Raw genomic sequence first — 16,804 nt, forward strand, 5'->3', positions numbered from 1 at the left:
ACCATCTGGACTGATCCAAAGATTGGGTTGGTTTGGGATTTTTCCCCTGGCCTTATGGAAAATCCCATGTCAAAGCAAGAGCAGGGAACCAGCCCTTTCATATTTCTCACAATGACAAACCATGAAAAACAGCCACCCCCTCCTCACACTAATGACTGATTTTTTTAGTTTGCCATTTAAAGGAAGCTTTCTCTTAAAAATACAGCTGGTCAAATAAAAAAATTAATGTCCAAAGCACTTCCATGTTTTATGCTACTACAGTCTCCAGCAGGAAAAGGTTTCCAACAAAATCCCCAGTTCTTCAAGCACAATGTTCTCTCCCAGCTGTAAGAAATTCACAGTGGGCAATCTCACCTCACAGCTGATCAAAGGACACACAGGCAAGGATTGCAGAAGTAAACTCAAAATGACAGAAGGAAACTCTTTGCCACAGTTTTAAAACATAATAGCAAACAGCTAACAAGAAAAGGTTTGGTGCTGATCACATGCTGAATTGACAGCTGAAAAAATGGAGATCAATGCAAACTACAACAAGCAAATGAAACCTGATCTTTGATGAGTACAGGAGAAATTAAAACATTCATTAGTTCAAAGCAGTACAGTATTTATTCATAAAGGCTTTTCAGCTCAAATTCATGTTTTATAAATGTGAAAGTTTCAGACACACAGCAGTCCCTGTGCAAAGCTGGCAGGGCAGCACAGTCAGAGCCTGCTAAAAAGAGCTTTTCATGACAGACAGCCCTGAGGAGTGTTGGAAGAGGAAGTGCTCACTGAGACATCGAAACCCATGAAGAGTCAAATTAAAAACAAGTAAGGAACTGTAAAATGACACACTCCTAAAGCCATGAGCACGGCTGTTTTCCTGGAATAGCAGTGGCTGTACCAGCAGCAGTGCAGGAGGGTTCTGGGGCAGCAACCCCAGAGCCAGGCAGAGCTTTTACACAAAGAGGGAAAAATATTCCTAACGCACACTAAACTAAACCACAACTCCCAGGGTTCTGCATAAACAAGGAAGAAACGTCGATTCCTGGAAGGATTTTCCAAGACACATTCGGGTAGTCTACAGTTTTATGTATTAGAGATAAAAGAGCCTTTCTCACCCAAAATAAACCATGAGTTTCACGTTACTACTCCAAAAGGAACTGCTGATGAAAGCTTCAGCAGGATTTCTGCAAAAGAGTGGAAACGGCCAGCTCTGGGAGCACACAGACATTCCAGAGCACACTTACCCACAGATACTGCAGGAACTTCAGCAGACGTGGACAGTAATAATACTCCATTTTCCACAGCTCCGAGTCAACGCCAACCCATCCCTGTTTGCAGGCAGCTCCCAGCTCTCCCGCCTCCAGCACCGGTTAAAAGCAGAGTGGAGCAATTAAAAGCACCATGAATAATGTAATAATGTCCTGAGTGTGTCTGGCCCCACGTCACCACCACCACCAGCAGGAGCTGGGGCTCCTCAGGAGCAGCCGCTGAGCTGCACGTGACTTAACCACTTGTTATTGAGCAGCCCACTGCTCCCAGCTCCGTAATCTGGACTGGGTCAGGCTGGAATTAGTGACAGGACTTTGGGTTTTGCAGTAAAGGCCCTCCAGAAGGAAAGGGAAGCTTTAAAACCCCTCAGTTATTAAATGCTCTCAACAGCGGCGGGGTCGCTGGCTGACCTTGTTTTGGGTGATGTACAGGAAAGACAAAAACCCACACATGTAACAAGAGGAGCTGCTGTTTTTATGTTCTTTGAATATAAAAATGTCTTTTGTGAACGAGAAGAAATAGACACAACCAAGTGGCTTTTTATACACCCCTGGAATGTTCCCAGGGAACGAAAAACTGCCAAAAAAGGAAGAAAGCCCAGGCAGAGCTTTACCCACCCCCGGGTCGTCCTCCTTGGGCTGGGTCTAAAATAGAGAGTGGTGGAGTTGTTGGACATCAGCAGTGGGTGGTTTGTGAAGAGCAAAAATGGGAATTGTAACACTGCTTTTTTTTTTTTTTTTTACTTACATCCTTTTTTTGATAGGAAAAGGAAAGATTACTGACAGGAGCCCATCCAGGGAGAGCCCCTGCAGCCTGTCCCCTCCCAGCACTGCTCCAGCTCTCACCCTTCCCATGGGGGGACAAGGTGTAGGTGACACAAAACTGCTTCCAGGATGCTGCAGCAGCCTCCTCTCCTTGAAATTTTGGTACTTCAAGGAAACTACCTCCCACCTTCCTAATCATCACCTATGAATTCCTGTAGAGTTCAACCAAAGTATTTTGATTTTCTTCCAGGTTGCATCAGTTTTTGGGGTAACAGAACAACTCAAGATGGGTTTCAAAAGGAACAAAGCTCCAGTATTAGAGACTTTAAACAATCCAGAAAAAGAGAAGGTGTGGTTTTCAGTGGGCAGGAGACAGATCTGTCATGGGCAGAACTGAAAACAACTGGTGAACTGTGACAAGCCAAACCATAAATTCATCTGCACATGTTTATAAAATATTTATCTTCTCTCCCTTGCACTTCATTTCCAAGATATTTTAGGAGTCAGCTCATGATTTTCTTCAACAAATCCTTCTCCACCCACATATCTCAGTCTCATATAAATGCATCTTTCTATGGAGACCATTAGAGAGATTTTCCTCCCTAAAGACAAAAAAAACCCAAACCCCAGACTTTAATATAAAATAAATAAATAATATGTTGAGAGACTTCAAAGTAACTCCTGCCTACACCAGTTCTAGTATAGCAGTGCTCTGTTCTAACTCCCCAAAGCAGAAGTTTGGGTTATAACCCAAAGCTGCACTAAAGCTGCTCCACCTGCAGCTGAAGGTGCAGATCCTCCAGCCCCACAGCACAACTGCAGTTCCTTTATTTGGAGGATGAGTCCCAGCACACATTCCTCAGGTTTTCATTCCCAACACTCTTATCAGTCTGGATGACTCAATCAGGAATCCAGGCTTGTGACTGAGCGTCAGCTCTGATGGCATCACACAATTTATGGAAACACCTCCCGAGCTCTGTGGCTGTCCCTGGATGTGCAGGAATGGCACTGACAGGAAACAGGCCACGTCCAACCACAGGTACCAGCCCAGAGAGGGTTTGATTGCTCAGTGCTCACACCAGTCCCTTCACCTGCATTCCAGGTCCAAAGGAAAAGATCCTACAAGAGCCCAAGGCCCTGAGCCTGCTGCAGGCTCTGAGATTTGCAGCTGAGTCAGTGAGAGAAACCTCTCGCTGTCCAAAGCACAAAGCTTAATTTTTATACCTACTCTGTGCTGCAGAAGGGCTAAAAGGGAGGGAAGTACCAGCCATAGTAAAATCACAGATGATGACAGTCCAGCAGTGATGCTTGAATCTTTGTAAAAGCATTACTCTATTTTTTAATCAATACAAATTTAAAATAGCTGAACAATATGATCTAGATGAGTGTTAAATCTCCAAAGTATCATCCTTTGCAATTTCAAACACCAATCCCATATTATCACTTGTATTTTGCAATGGCTGATTTCAAAGTCATCCTATGTAATGTTCTAAAAGCCTAATTGCAAGCAGATTCTCTAGAATATACTCACAAAGAAATGGCTTCTCCAGAGGTAAATTTTACTACTGCACCTTAATTCCATTTGAAATTGTGTTTATCCATAGGAACCTAGCTCATCAGCTGTCGTGGAAAATGCCATTCAAGCAGTTTACTATCACAGACATACATGGAATAATACAACAAATTGATTCTTGTAAACTTGTTTGGCAAATATAAAGGGGTATCAATATCAGTTCTTCACTGCTTTAGTGGTGAATGTGAATCAAAAGGAATAGTTTATTCTACAACAAGGCTTGTGACTTTGAGCACTCAGTCTCACTAGGACAATACCAATATACCCTCACTGACCAGCAATATGGACTGGAGAACATATTTTGTCACTAAGCCACCAGGAAAAAACAAGTAACTTCCCAACTACATAAACCAGAAACCATTCAAAGCAAAGAGCAGCACGATGTCACATTTCCATCTAACTCCTCTTTCCAGCTGCACCAAGGGAAATAGAGACTGCGTTGGGATTTCTGGGAATAGGGGATTTAACTGTGGCTCCATGGCTCTTTCCTGACCCCTCGTGTCTGTCCACCTCACACAGCTCGGATGTGTCTCCAGCAGAGGGGAGTGTTGGAACGCGCTGATGGAACCGGGAGCTGTGACTCCGCACCCAAAATCTCTGTTTTCTCCAAGGAAAACAAAGACATAGCCTTGGTGCAGAAGACACAGTTTGGTTTTACATAACCTTCTGCAGTACCTCCGTGAGACTTGGAAAAACATCAGTGTGGTGAGTTTTCCACCTCCCAAATGCAAGTCAAAGCCCCTTCCAGGCACTCACTCACTCACACTTTGCACCCAGGAGGAGCAGGCTGCCCTTTGGCTCCCATGGCACTGCTCAACAATCACACCCCAGGAGCCTTTCCAAACCAACACAAAGGAGCAAAGCACTCGGATCCTACTGAATTCCACACAGGTCAGCTTTCTCTTTTCATGGAGCTGAGTCTCCCATTCCCACCTTCCCTTCCTGTCTCAGGCTACACTTGGTGAAGCTGAAGGATTACTCTGAGTAACCTCCCAATCAACAAAGAAGTTGCAGAACAGCAGCTGTATTTATCTGATACAGCACCTGAACAGTTCAGTTACCCCAGCACGACTTCCAACAGCCCTTCTGTCCCACACTTCCTAGCTGGTCAACACCACCTTTACATATTTTCACTATAAGCTGATGGCACATAACTTTCAGGGGTTGGATAAATGCCCATTCTGTCAATAACCCAAATTCCTTAAGATGAACCATGCTAAGAATGGGAAAGAAAAAAGGGACATCAGCCCTTGGATACCTTCCATGAAGCTTAAAGACTCGAACTGAAGAACAATCTGAGCCCATTTCCAGAACTCCAATTAGGAAACTTGTTTATAAAATCCTTACAGGTTTAGGTGTTCTCTTTTTCTTTGCTAGAAGGGAAGCAAATACTGAATTTCTTTTACTTTTTTATATTTTTGTGTGCTTTCTGCTAAAGAGCTGCAAACAGCAGAGTGAGCCATGACAGAACAGGGCAGTGCAGCACCTCACTGCAGAGTGTGCTGGCACAAACAGGACAGGGGAGGTGTGACCTTGGGACAGTCCATGGGACAACATCCTTCAGTCTCCACTTTCCAAACCCTTTATTTCCCTCAGGAAACGTTGATATTTCATTTATTACACATATTTTGGAACATCCAGACTTTGTTTCGTAGTTCAGAACAACAGCTGGATGTAGGATGCTATTTCACTACATAAAATTTTTTTGAGGGCTAAAGTCAGGACATCCTTCTGAAACTGAGGAGAACAGCACCCAACAACATCAAGCAGGAATTCACCTCGACAATTTGTGTGTTAGACACAAATCAAACCATCCAAAATGTCAGCTGTGATCTTTCCCAAAAACACTTCTCTGTGTGTTGCTGACAGAAAGACAATTAAACCCAACATTTCTCAGGCTGGGACACAGCTCTATTTGTCTGCACAAGCTGAGAAGACAACAAAAACTGTAATGCTCTAGAGCCATCTTGAGTTCAGGATGAAAATTCTTCACTCAGAAAGTAAAGTGAACAAGCTGCAAGGCTGAGGCTTAGTGCTGGAAGCTTTGGCAGGAGCACTGGGGTGGGATCCCAGGGAGGGGCAGCCTCACCACTTCAACCCCCAGCAAATGCTTCTCTGCTTGGCAGACTCATCCTTCCAGCACTGCCCTTTGCAGAAAGGAAAACAGAGCTGCAGCTCCCTGATCCCACCCAAACTCCTCCTCCAGGGTCACGTACCATCCCAAAATCTGCTCTTCTCTCCTTGTAGAAACTGTGGTGGCTCCTCTGTGTAGACACTGAGGAAAAGTCTGTTCCCTCTGTTTTGTCTGAGCTCTGCTTGCTCCACTCTTTCCTGGGAGCCTGTAAAATACAGATATGAATGTGATTAAATACACATGCATATGCACATACATATTTTATATACATATATGTAAAAAATGCCTTTTGAAAAAAAAAAAACCAAAACCAGAGGAAACTCAAGGCTGAAAACACAAAATGGAAAAACATGATAGCCATGAACATCCTACACTTTAATCACAGAATTACAGGACCATTAAGGTCTTTTCCAACCAAATCCAACCTCTGGATTTCATTCACATGTCACTGTGTGAAGGGAATCTCTTGCTTTCACCCAGGTCAGGAAAGCAGTGGAGTTTTAGACAAACGAAGGCCATTCACCCAGTAAAAATAAAAATAAAATTTGCTTCCTTTAGATAAAGACAAAAAACAAAGAGAGATCCAGAAAGATCACTGCTGACAACTCGTAAAATAAACTCAAATTACTTCTTTTCAAGTAAATAGAAAATTGCAGAGTTAACAATTTAAATTCCCAGGATCACAGCATCACAAAAATAATAAGCACACTTTTTAAAGCTTTATCAAGCTCTCCACAAAAACATCAGTAAGTATTTCTAGACTTGAAGCAAAAATGAGGTCAGCTAGTGCAATAGCCATTGCTCAAGAAAAGAGAACTCAAAAAGAAATTAATTCCAGTGAAAAGTATGAATCTGCTGCATTGCTGCAGAGCACTGAGAAGTGCTACAAGGACATAAAATCTTAATAAAAAAAAGTTCAGTTACAGTTATATGACACACTTGGCTACCATTTGAAAATACCTTTTTATCCTCATGGAAGAATGGATCTGACTGAGCTGACACCTTGTGTTTCCACGAGTTATCCACAGTTTCCAAGGGGAAGCTGGGCCGGGATCGATGCAGGTCCTTCCTCGCCCTCATCTCCTGCAGGAGGGGCAGGCTGTCCCTCCCTTGGCGGCATTTCTCTGAGTAGGATCGCCTGAGATCCGCGGGGACAGTCCCAAACCCAGACATGTAGCCCTTCCAATCACTCTTACTTTTGAAAGAGTCTCCCTCACCCATTTTATTGGAGCTGTCTTTGCTTCTCAGTGTAGAGCTCCTCACTATGTTTTTGCTCCAATCGCCCTCTGGAGACACCTCCAAGAACTGTTCTTTTGTCACCAACTTCTTCTGCAAGAGCCCATCATCAGCCTTCAGGGACAACTTGGAGGCCAGATTGACTTCCAGCCTCTGCTCTGTACTCACTGCATTTATGGGCTGCACCTTTTCAATTACAAATTTTGCACCCTGATTTCTGGAGGTCAAGTTCACTTCCTCGTCCTCATCAACAATGAAAGTTTTCTTCCTAGCAAATTCCACAGGTGAATTTACAAATTTCTCTGGAAAAATGCTGCTGGGGCTTCCCCAGTAAGGAGGGCTGATCTTTCTGTCCTTGGACTTCTGCTTATCAAATTCAGGGCTCCGTAATTCCAGTTTCTCTTTGCTCTTTTCATTTAGGATTAGTTTCTCTGGCCTGTGCTGCTCTTCTGCACGTTCACCTGGTTTGTTATTAACTGAATAGTGGTCTGATCCACTCTTCCACTCATTCCAGCTGTAGGTAAGAGTCATTCTCTCCGACACATTTCTTTTGTTCTTTGTTCTCTCCCTACTCAGCGAGCCAAGATCTTCAGAAAGCTTCTCCTGAACTTTACTGGCCTTTGCTGATTCTTCTTTATATTCTGCCATAAGCGCATCAATATCGAGAATCTGGGATCTGTACCCATCCTCAGCTTTCCTTCCAGGCAGATCAGAATTATTGTCACTCCTTTTCTGGGGGCCCAGCTCACTGTCCTTACGCACCTGAGTGGAACGCGGCGGGGACCGGGGCTCGTGGTAAGAGGAGATTTTCCTTCTGCCACTCTTGAGATCAGCTTGAGCTGTACTTTCCAGATCATGTTTTAACAGGAAAGCATCAACATCTATAATTTTCTCTTTAGAATGATCCAGACCTTTTTCGAGATGCTGTTGATTATCTTTCCTAGACGCAGGAAAATTACCAAATGCAACATTTTTGGAGGAAACAGCATCTTTTTCATCTTCTTTGACCCAATCCTTGCTAATACGTGCTTCCCAGGAGTCTTCTCTACAAGTTGAACTTGTCACATTTTTATTTGGTTGCTGCAATAAAGGTTTGGACCTTCCAGGAAAAACAGGGTCCAGATTAATTGCTGCTGCCTCGCTTGAACTAGAGACCGTATTAATTTCACTTGCACTGGGAGCACCAACAAAGCTTTTCTCTTTTTTGATACCAGGAATCTGATAAGTCACTGCAAAATAAGTTGCCTTTGGCTCAAAGACAGAACTCTGATGTTTCATGTAATCATCAGGACTGCCAAGAACAGCTTGGTTAGCCTCACTCCCCTCCACCCCATCTTTGATATTTTTGCTTTTCTTTTTAAGTAAATTTTCATTCAATTGCAATGAATCTGCCCGGCTCAGCTTCTTGATATTTTCAGGAGTGAGCCACACAACTTCTTCCACCTTGAGTGACTCCTGAGGCAAGGTCCTCCTCCTCCACCTTTCAGAGATCTTCAAGTCAGAAACGCTACTTTTGCTTCTCCTGACTTTGTCTTCTGGATCTGCTCCTCGGAGTTTCTCGTTGTTTTCAGGAGCTGTACAAGCCAAGCTGAAGTCTTGCTCTTTGCAGTTTAACTCCAGACTTTTCCTCAACCCAAAGGCCCCAGATTCCTCTTTAGTAACATTCAGTCCTTTTGTATCAGGGGGGTGGCTACTGGAGGATTTAAAATACTGCCCACTTGCAAGCACTGAAGCCTGAGCCCCGTGTTTGTTGACACGTGTGGAAATCACTTCACGATCCAGGTTGGTTCGGAATTCATGGATGTCTGTCCCACCTGCCCTGAAACTCCTTTTCTCAGAAGAGCATTTCACAACATTAATCCTCTCTGCTTTCTCTATAGAAGACACTTCACTCTTATCACCTTTAATTTCAGCATGTAGCTTGCTGACTTTTTCACTCATTCCCAAACCTTTACTTTTGTTTGTGGAATAAGGTGATTTCTCAGCTATGAACAGTGGCTCAGGATCAGTTTTATCAGAGTCTCTTTTCTGTTCAGGTAAAGTGCATTCACTGGAGAGAAAACCAGCAGTTTCTCTCAACACAGCCTTGCTTGTGAGAACTTTTGCCTCTCTGGCTTCTGAAGTAACATTATCTTCTTTCAAGTAAAGAGTGTGACTACTTGTCTTAACTGACTGCCCTGTAGGTACAACATCCTCATCAGTTTTATTCTCTTTCACAGATGATTTTCTAGTTCTGAGTGTCATGGCCTTTTTCTCAGGAGCCATTGTGATGGCTTCACTAAGAGCCCTCTCACCACAAGTCTGAAAGATTTCATACCTGGGCTCTATTCTTTGGTAAATTTGAGAATCTTCTGCATTTTTGGGAGTGGGTTTTTCACTCTTCTCAACCAAAGATTTTTCCGAGACAATTCCTGGACTCATTTTCTTGTCTTCACTTGAAGGAGCTGGTTTGGGACTTTTCTCTACATGTGCTGGATGTTTTGATGGATCAGGCTGTTTGTGATGCTCCTTTGCAGTGGTGCTTTCCTCCCCTTCTCCCATCCATGAGCGTCTGCTGTGCCCTGAAACCACCAGGTCCTGCTTTGCCTCAGGCTCCTGGGTCCTTTTTGGTGCAGGATCAGCCCCACAATGCTCAGCAACAACGTTGTGCTTCTGCACATTGTGCTCAAACACGGTGGCCCGCACAGTTTTAATGAAGGGCTTTTCCAGAAGAGCTGGGTTTAATTTCTTTTCAAAGTTGCTCGTGAATGAGACAGAACTCTCACTCTGCTGTGAGAAATGTTGAGCATCTCCAAGGAAGCTGCCTTTCCTCTCCAGCTGATCAGGTTTATTGGTTATCTTTAAAACCTGCCGGGATTTCCAAGGCTTCCCAGGAGCAAATGCCTCAGTGACATCTGTGCCATGGGTGAGCTTCAGCTCCTTGCTCTGGAACAATAAAATCCAACAGTTATCTTGAGTTTCTTTTAAAAAGTCCAATAACGTTTATTTTAAAACTTATTTGCACCTACTTTGTGCCACAGAGCCTGTACAAGTCAAAGACATCCACATTCCCTGAACACGAACTCCACTGAGACCAAGGTAACCTAAGGGAATGTGTAGCTCCAGCTCCCGAATCTTGATTTTAACAGAATTATCTCTTTAATAGCCAGTTACATGGTCAAACTTCAAGGAACATGAAGATCTGAGTAAATATCACAGCTGGAGCTGCTCAGCTATGAGAAATATTAAGCTGAGCCGAAGTAAGAAAGGAAAGATGGAAATTAATATTTACTACCAATGCTTCACTATGATCTACTTACAGGAAATACAAGCAGCATCCTAAAGGTGGTATTTTTAATGGCACTTGCTGAAAAAGCACAGCATGCAAATAATAAAGGGAATCAGAATACTAGAGGTCTTATAGGAGTTCAATATTTTATTCAGGTTTTAAAATTTAAAACTCAGAGTTGACTTAAGATTGTCTTTCAAAAAAGCTAAAGAACATCAGAAAATTAACACTAAAGGTAATCTCCATTTATAAATGGAGATTTTAAGGTCTGAGCTATATTCTTCAACTAATTTCTTTAATCCTATTTTATTGTCACATTCTGAAAACAGCACTTCCATTAATGAAAGATTTTCCTTTTAAAACAAATTGCTCTCCTTGAAAATAACACTGAACTACAGAAACTTTGCACCTGTAGCTTTTCCTTACCACATATTCCTATCTTGGACAGGAAAAAAGCCATAAGAGCTCACTACAAACACCCTTAAACTACATTAAATCTCCTCTACCAAGAACTGTCACCAGAGAAGTTCTGTTTTGCAACACTGAAGTGTTGCTTAGAAACAGACAGAGCCTAAAGCTTCCACAGCAAATCCCCATTTTCCCTGGAACACTTTGTTGTCTAAACTGCTCAGGTAAATGTTGTTGAGGAGACCGACCAAGGTCCAGGCTGAGATTTATCAGGAGCTGGGAAATGGGATGCAGGAAAGCACAATCTGAATGCTCTGCTTGAAGAAAATAAAGAATCACTGCACAAACCAAGCACAGCCACAGGCAGCTCACTGGGGTTTCATGCATCAGAAATCCTTTAAAAACAGAACGCAAAATATTCTTCCCTTTCTACCACTCCTACACTGAACAGTGTGCACACAGAGCTTGACAACCTGAGCTGACACAACACTCCTGAACTCTTCTCTGCACATCCCAAAGACAAACTCACACCAGCAGATCCACTGGGGTTGTGTCAGCCCTAATAATCTCCATACCCATTAAAAATCACTGATTGATAAAGCCACACACACCAGGACCTTGCAGAGCCAGCTGGAGCCTCCAGCTGCTGCCAGTTCCTTACTTTTGGATTTTCCTGCAGGTCGTGAATCGAGTCAGCTCCAGCCTCCCCAGGTTTCTCAGGCTTTGCTTCACCCCCTGATGTTGGACTTGAAAACCTAAAACAAAGGACTGGTGTTACTTCTTTAGTCCAGCTGGTCAGTGAGCAGGGTGGCTTCCTACCAAAGCAGGCTGATAGAAATTATCCATCAAATCACATTTCATAAAGGAGAAATACCACTATTTCACAGTAAATGACTGTATTTGGTGGTTAAATTGTATCTCTAGACCAGAGGAATTTCCAAAATATTAATATACTAATTATTAATATTAATATGACAATAGTAGTTATTGTTACTATAAATAATATTGTTACTTATGCATCTTAATTGATAATAGAGGATTTAGATATGCACAACAAGCTATAATATCTCTCACTGACAGTTACACTTAAGTGCAAAGGTCACAATATTGACAGCTTCATTTTTTTCAGCTGTTGTCAGAAAATATTTAATTTTCTCTCTTTCCCATTAAAAAAGGCAGGAAAGGAGCTTAAGAATACTACTAAAAAAAATCACATTAAGTGGAAGCAAAATGATCAAGCTTTTTTTACTGGACTGAGAGAGCAAGTTTTACTGAACAACATGAAGCCAAGAGGATTAAAGAGAATTTCTCTGTAACCTACATCTTGGTTAAGTCTGCAGAGAGTGGCCGTGTCTGCAGGGACCGGCGCAGATTTCCTCCCTTAACCTCAGGATTTTCTGTTGTCAGCTCCTTGATCCTCTGCTGGATGGTCACACACCTGTTTTCCTTCTCAGCAGCAGCTGGGAGAATCTCTGTATCCACTGTGGCACTGGGATTTTCCAAAGTAAACAAACTTATGTGTTTTTTAACACTACCTCTTAAAATATTATTCTCTTTTTCTGAGGAAGCTGCAGGACTTTCACAGCCCAGGAACGTGTAACCTTCCTTCTGATCTGCTCTTTTCCCCCCCTTGTTAGTTCTGCTTTCACTGGTTGTTTCAGGGCTTCTTTCAGGACCCTGCAAGTTAATAATTATTTCTGGTTTTGTCTCAATTTGTTCATTTTTAGATTTAAGTTTGGTTTCCCAGGTGTATTTCCCATTATTTAGGATGCCAATGTCCTGACTACTGCATTTCAGATTTGTTTTAGAAGAACTGCTTTTATTCAATTCAGTTTCTTCATGTTTTGGCCCCGTTTCAGACTGATCATGACTACCCACATCAGTAAAAGCAATTACAGATACATCCTCCTTGCTTTCGTGGGATGAACCAGCCTTCTTGCAAGAAGAAAGATCTTTATGTTCAAATTTAGCTGTCAGGTCCATGGACAAAGGTCTTGGTTTTCTAACCCCAGATTTCTCCACAGGAGACTTTTCCTCAGAAGCTTCCACAGCGTGATACTTTTGATCTCGTAATGATTCCAGAAAAATAGCAGACACCGGTCTATGTTTTGCCCTTTGCTGGACATCAACAGAGAAATCAGCTTTACTGTTGAGATTATTTGCATCATCATTGTTCTTCTCCCCTGGATGAACTTCACGAGCATCTTTCTTGTCACCGGTTTTGAGGGAGTTCCAGGATTCTGGTCTGAGAGCGGAGGAGAACGACACATGCCTGTGGAGAGCCCCGTCAGGATTCCTGGCTGTGTCTGCTGCTTTCCCAGAGCCCTGCAGGTCCTTGCTTTGCAGAGCAGTGAATCCCCTGCGCTCCTGAGCTTTCTTCTCCTGGGCCAGGCTGACCTTGGTCTGCTCGGGGCCCCCTGGCTCAAACAGAATGACCGTGTTGGCGCTGGGCCCCGTGTAGAAAGTCACGTTTGTCACCATGTCACTGCCAGCCTGATTTTCGGTGCCAATGGCTTTCTGATCCACTAAGGGAGGGACACTGCCACTCAACACCTTCACAGAGGACGTTTCCTCAGTGGTCTTTCTCACCATGCTGCTGGATCTGAAGGCTGGAACGGGCGGTTTGACGTTTGCAAAAGTATCCGAGGATTTCTCTTTACAAAAAGGCTTCGGGAAAAGTCTCGGCCTTGATCCCAGCGAGGGCATCGTTGCAGATCTCAAGGAATTCCCAAATTTCTTGTTCTCTTCCAGAGTCAGGGATGCTGAGGCCTCCTTTGCCTTGTTGCTGGCATCTGAAAGCACACTGACATACACACGCTGTGCCTTCTCCTCAGCCCTGAGCTCAGCTAGGTCAGGGACTGCCGTCAAAGACGCCAAAGTAGAATTTATTTCTACTCTTGTTGCCATAGTTGGAATTACACATTCAACAGAACTGAAAAACTCCAGCAAGGAAAAAGAATCTGCAAAAAAAAAAAGAAGAGAAAAATGCAAGTATTGATGTAGAGTCAGCATGAACATCAAATAACATCATTCTCACATAAATTCACAAGGAAGCAAACTCAGATTAAGGTGCCTTTCAGATATGCTGATCCCAGAGTTTATCACACTGAAAGACACAGTGTTCCTTCTCTAAAAAACAAGAAACACCATCATTTACTAGCTTGGCCCAACAACCAAATACAATGGAAATAAACATATCCTACAAATTTCCCGGCTCCCACTTACCATAATTTGCCGCTGCATCCAATCCATAGGGCCTGAATCTTTCCTCATAGTGACAACACGAGCTTTGTCACCAAGGGCACATTAAGGACAGGGAATGTGATCACTCCAGAGACACTGCCCAGACCTCACCTGCAAATAAGCAAAATATTCCAGTTCAGGTGCGGCACATACCCAGACAATGCCATGTGGGACAAAAATCCAGAGCACTCTAAGGAGAAAAAGCTGGTACCCAAGCAAAAATGACCTCATGCAACTGTAAAAAGCAGAAGAATGTTTATTTTTCAAACAGCCATTAAAGAATCTACAAGAAATTACCACTTAAAGGTGCAACTGAAAGGTGAAGGGGGAATAACTCAAACTGCACAACAGACACAACAAATCTGAGCAGTTAAAACCGCATTTAGGTAAGACCGCATATTCAAGTGCTGTCAATCACTGGTTAAACACAGAGCTTTGCATTACTGTAATCTCAATTACTGTAATTTACTTTCTATTGTAAAGCTCTTTTCTGGGGCAGCAGTCTGTGAAGTGCTACCTGAGCAGCTGACCTGCAAAAGGCTGATTTTCCATCAAAATGGAACTTTTACCATGACAAAGCAGTTTTGTATCTGGCTAGCAAAGGCAGGAGAAGAGCTTTGGCTTTAATTATATTCTTACTGCAGAGAAGTGGGAAAACCAGCAGTAATTAGAATTTCAGCTCCAAGAAGTAACCTGAATCTTTCCTTACAGAAGTATATTTAAACTCATAGCAGATGCAGGCAGCTATGTAAGGTTAGATTATTTTTTTCCTTCAAAAGCTGTCATACTCTTCATTTTTAGAAAACTCACACTGTACTTCATAACCAGGGGCCCAAATTTGTGTTGTCACCCTCTTGTCTCTTTTGGGCAGCCTCTGAAGGGGCAGTTTTGGACTCCACTCACTGGACCCTATATTGGTGTGAATTTACCATGCAAATAAACTTATTTGTAGATTCTGTGGAATATGGAGCTTCCCGTTTGTGATTATTAAAAAAACCCAAGCAGAATCTTGCCTTCCTGAGTCTGCAGTTTGGACAAGGGGATATTTCACCTTCAGCTTCCCTTGACCAGACTTAGCCCACACTGGCACTGAAGTTGCAGGGATTTATTTTTGTCCCTGCTTGTGCTCCCTCTCTCAGGCAGGAGAATGAACTCCCCTCACCTTGTCCGTTCCCTTTCATCTTCCAATCCACTTGGAGTTCTGTCTCAACCACTTATCCCTGATGCCATCTCCCTCCTCCCAAGTCCGTGACCTCGTCTTTCCAAAATAGCCACTAACCCAATCAGCTTATCCACATCAATCTGCCCCTTCCACCAGCTCACACATCTCCATGAAATCTTCCTCCCTCTCCCACTCCTTGCTCTAAGAAACGCCATCAAAATCCGATTAAAATGCTCTCACATTCCAAGGATGCAAAGGTTTGGGAGGTGCTGTAAAAGGAAACTTGTTGGAATGAGGCTGATGCTCACAGGCAACATTGCAAAGGGAAAAATTCAGCTGTGAAAACAGCATCGGTCTTGCAGTAGCTGAGAATAAATTCTCTCCTATCATTCTGTAGTCCCTGTTTCTCTGGAAAAGAAGAAGGGGGCAGAGAGCTTCTTAAATGGACTAAAACTTGATCCTCAATGGAACGCAGGGCAGAGAATTTATAATGTGGGACCTAATCCCTGGTAACAGAGTACAACTTGCTTCTCCAGCCAATATTCCTAACACAAAATTTACCCCTTCCTCAGTTTCATTATATTCCAGCATTACAGGACCCTATTTTCCCCTACATAACCTACCCAAGTCAGTTTTCATGTTTTAAATTCAGATGCCCTCCAACAGATACGTGGCTCCAAACAGACAAGTGTTTGAAAAAGAACAAAAATTTAGTGGAAAAATAATCACCCAACATTGAAAATGATAAAGCTCCTTGATACAAGCACACTTGATAAAGAGGAATCATGTCATCAATGCCAAGTGTAACATACACCAGACACTGTGTCTCAGTTTTGAAACATATCTTGTTTTAGATAAACCTGTTTCTTTCTTAATAAAATACCTCTAGTCCACTTGGCAACATACAAAATTTGGGGCAATTTATAAAGATCAACTGTAAATTGAACTGCAGGAGGATTTCAGAGGCTATTAATATTTAGTCATACTGCTGTAATCGTACTACTACAGTTGTAAATCCCTCAGCATCAGCTACACCATGTCATTGCCTCCCTGACCTCCTCTGCCCAGGGACAGTCAGCCGAGCTGGCCATGCTGCCCCTGCATGTCCCCATCCCGTGTGGCAGAGCCTCAAAGCCACCTTGTCCCCATTTCTGGGCACTGTTTCTCTCCGTGCCTCCCAAGCAGTGCCCACGCTCCCCTTGGCTGTGGCAGGCGCATTCTGCACACAAATGAAATTATAAATGGCACTCAAGTGTCTCTTGAAATCCTCCTGCTTTTATCAGAAAGGCTGGCAGATGAAGGCCTGGCTCTCCCCTGCTGCTCCTCTTCCTCAGCTTCCAAACACCTGCGACTGGGATGGTTTTTTTCTCCTGGGCCAAGCTGAGCCACCACAGGGTGTCACAGAGATGCAAATGCCAACACCGCTCCAGGTCCCTCCAAATCTTAATGCCCTCAGGTGCTGCCTGCATTTTTAATTAAAGATCATTACAAAAATTATCAACAATTTCCTTGTAAGAAATCAAAATGGATTATTGGCTTCTCAGGGTTATTTTTGCAGATCATTTGGGATGGGCTGCACCCCAAACACGCCCTCGCTTTGGCACTTGCCCACCCACCACACACTCAACTATTATTTACATCACTGCTAATTCCTTTAAGCCTATTAAGGCAACAGCAACAGCCTGCAGATAATTTTTCCACCATGAATCACGTGACCATTGCCAACTTCCTTGCTCAGAAACAAGAATGTTTTAAATGACAC

General features: G+C 43.1%; 2 protein-coding genes across 6 annotated transcripts in view; one reads left to right on the forward strand and one right to left on the reverse strand.

The window, feature by feature from the left end:
* The window catches only part of C17H12orf76 (chromosome 17 C12orf76 homolog), a 209,380-nt gene that overhangs the window by 117,330 nt on the left and 75,246 nt on the right, over positions 1-16,804 (forward strand). The window lies entirely within an intron of this gene.
* Positions 1-16,804, reverse strand: part of KIAA1671 (KIAA1671 ortholog) — a 64,817-nt gene that overhangs the window by 30,630 nt on the left and 17,383 nt on the right. For 4 of the 5 annotated variants that reach the window (XR_010348860.1, XM_064393007.1, XM_064393009.1 and 1 more), the window contains 5 exons: positions 13,863-13,991; positions 11,959-13,597; positions 11,299-11,392; positions 6,686-9,886; positions 5,808-5,930 (listed from right to left, as the gene is read on the reverse strand). Coding sequence is in view for 4 of the 5 variants with exons in the window: in XM_064393007.1 (XP_064249077.1) it covers positions 5,808-5,930; positions 6,686-9,886; positions 11,299-11,392; positions 11,959-13,544 (5,004 nt within the window). In the remaining variant the exon portion in view is untranslated. Of the gene's footprint in view, positions 1-1,229; positions 1,383-5,807; positions 5,931-6,685; positions 9,887-11,298; positions 11,393-11,958; positions 13,598-13,862; positions 13,992-16,804 lie in introns of those variants that run through there. The other variant, XM_064393012.1, reaches the window with a different exon arrangement.

Source organism: Passer domesticus, chromosome 17 (assembly GCF_036417665.1).
Source record: "Passer domesticus isolate bPasDom1 chromosome 17, bPasDom1.hap1, whole genome shotgun sequence".
In the NCBI taxonomy this organism is placed as follows: domain Eukaryota; kingdom Metazoa; phylum Chordata; class Aves; order Passeriformes; family Passeridae; genus Passer; species Passer domesticus.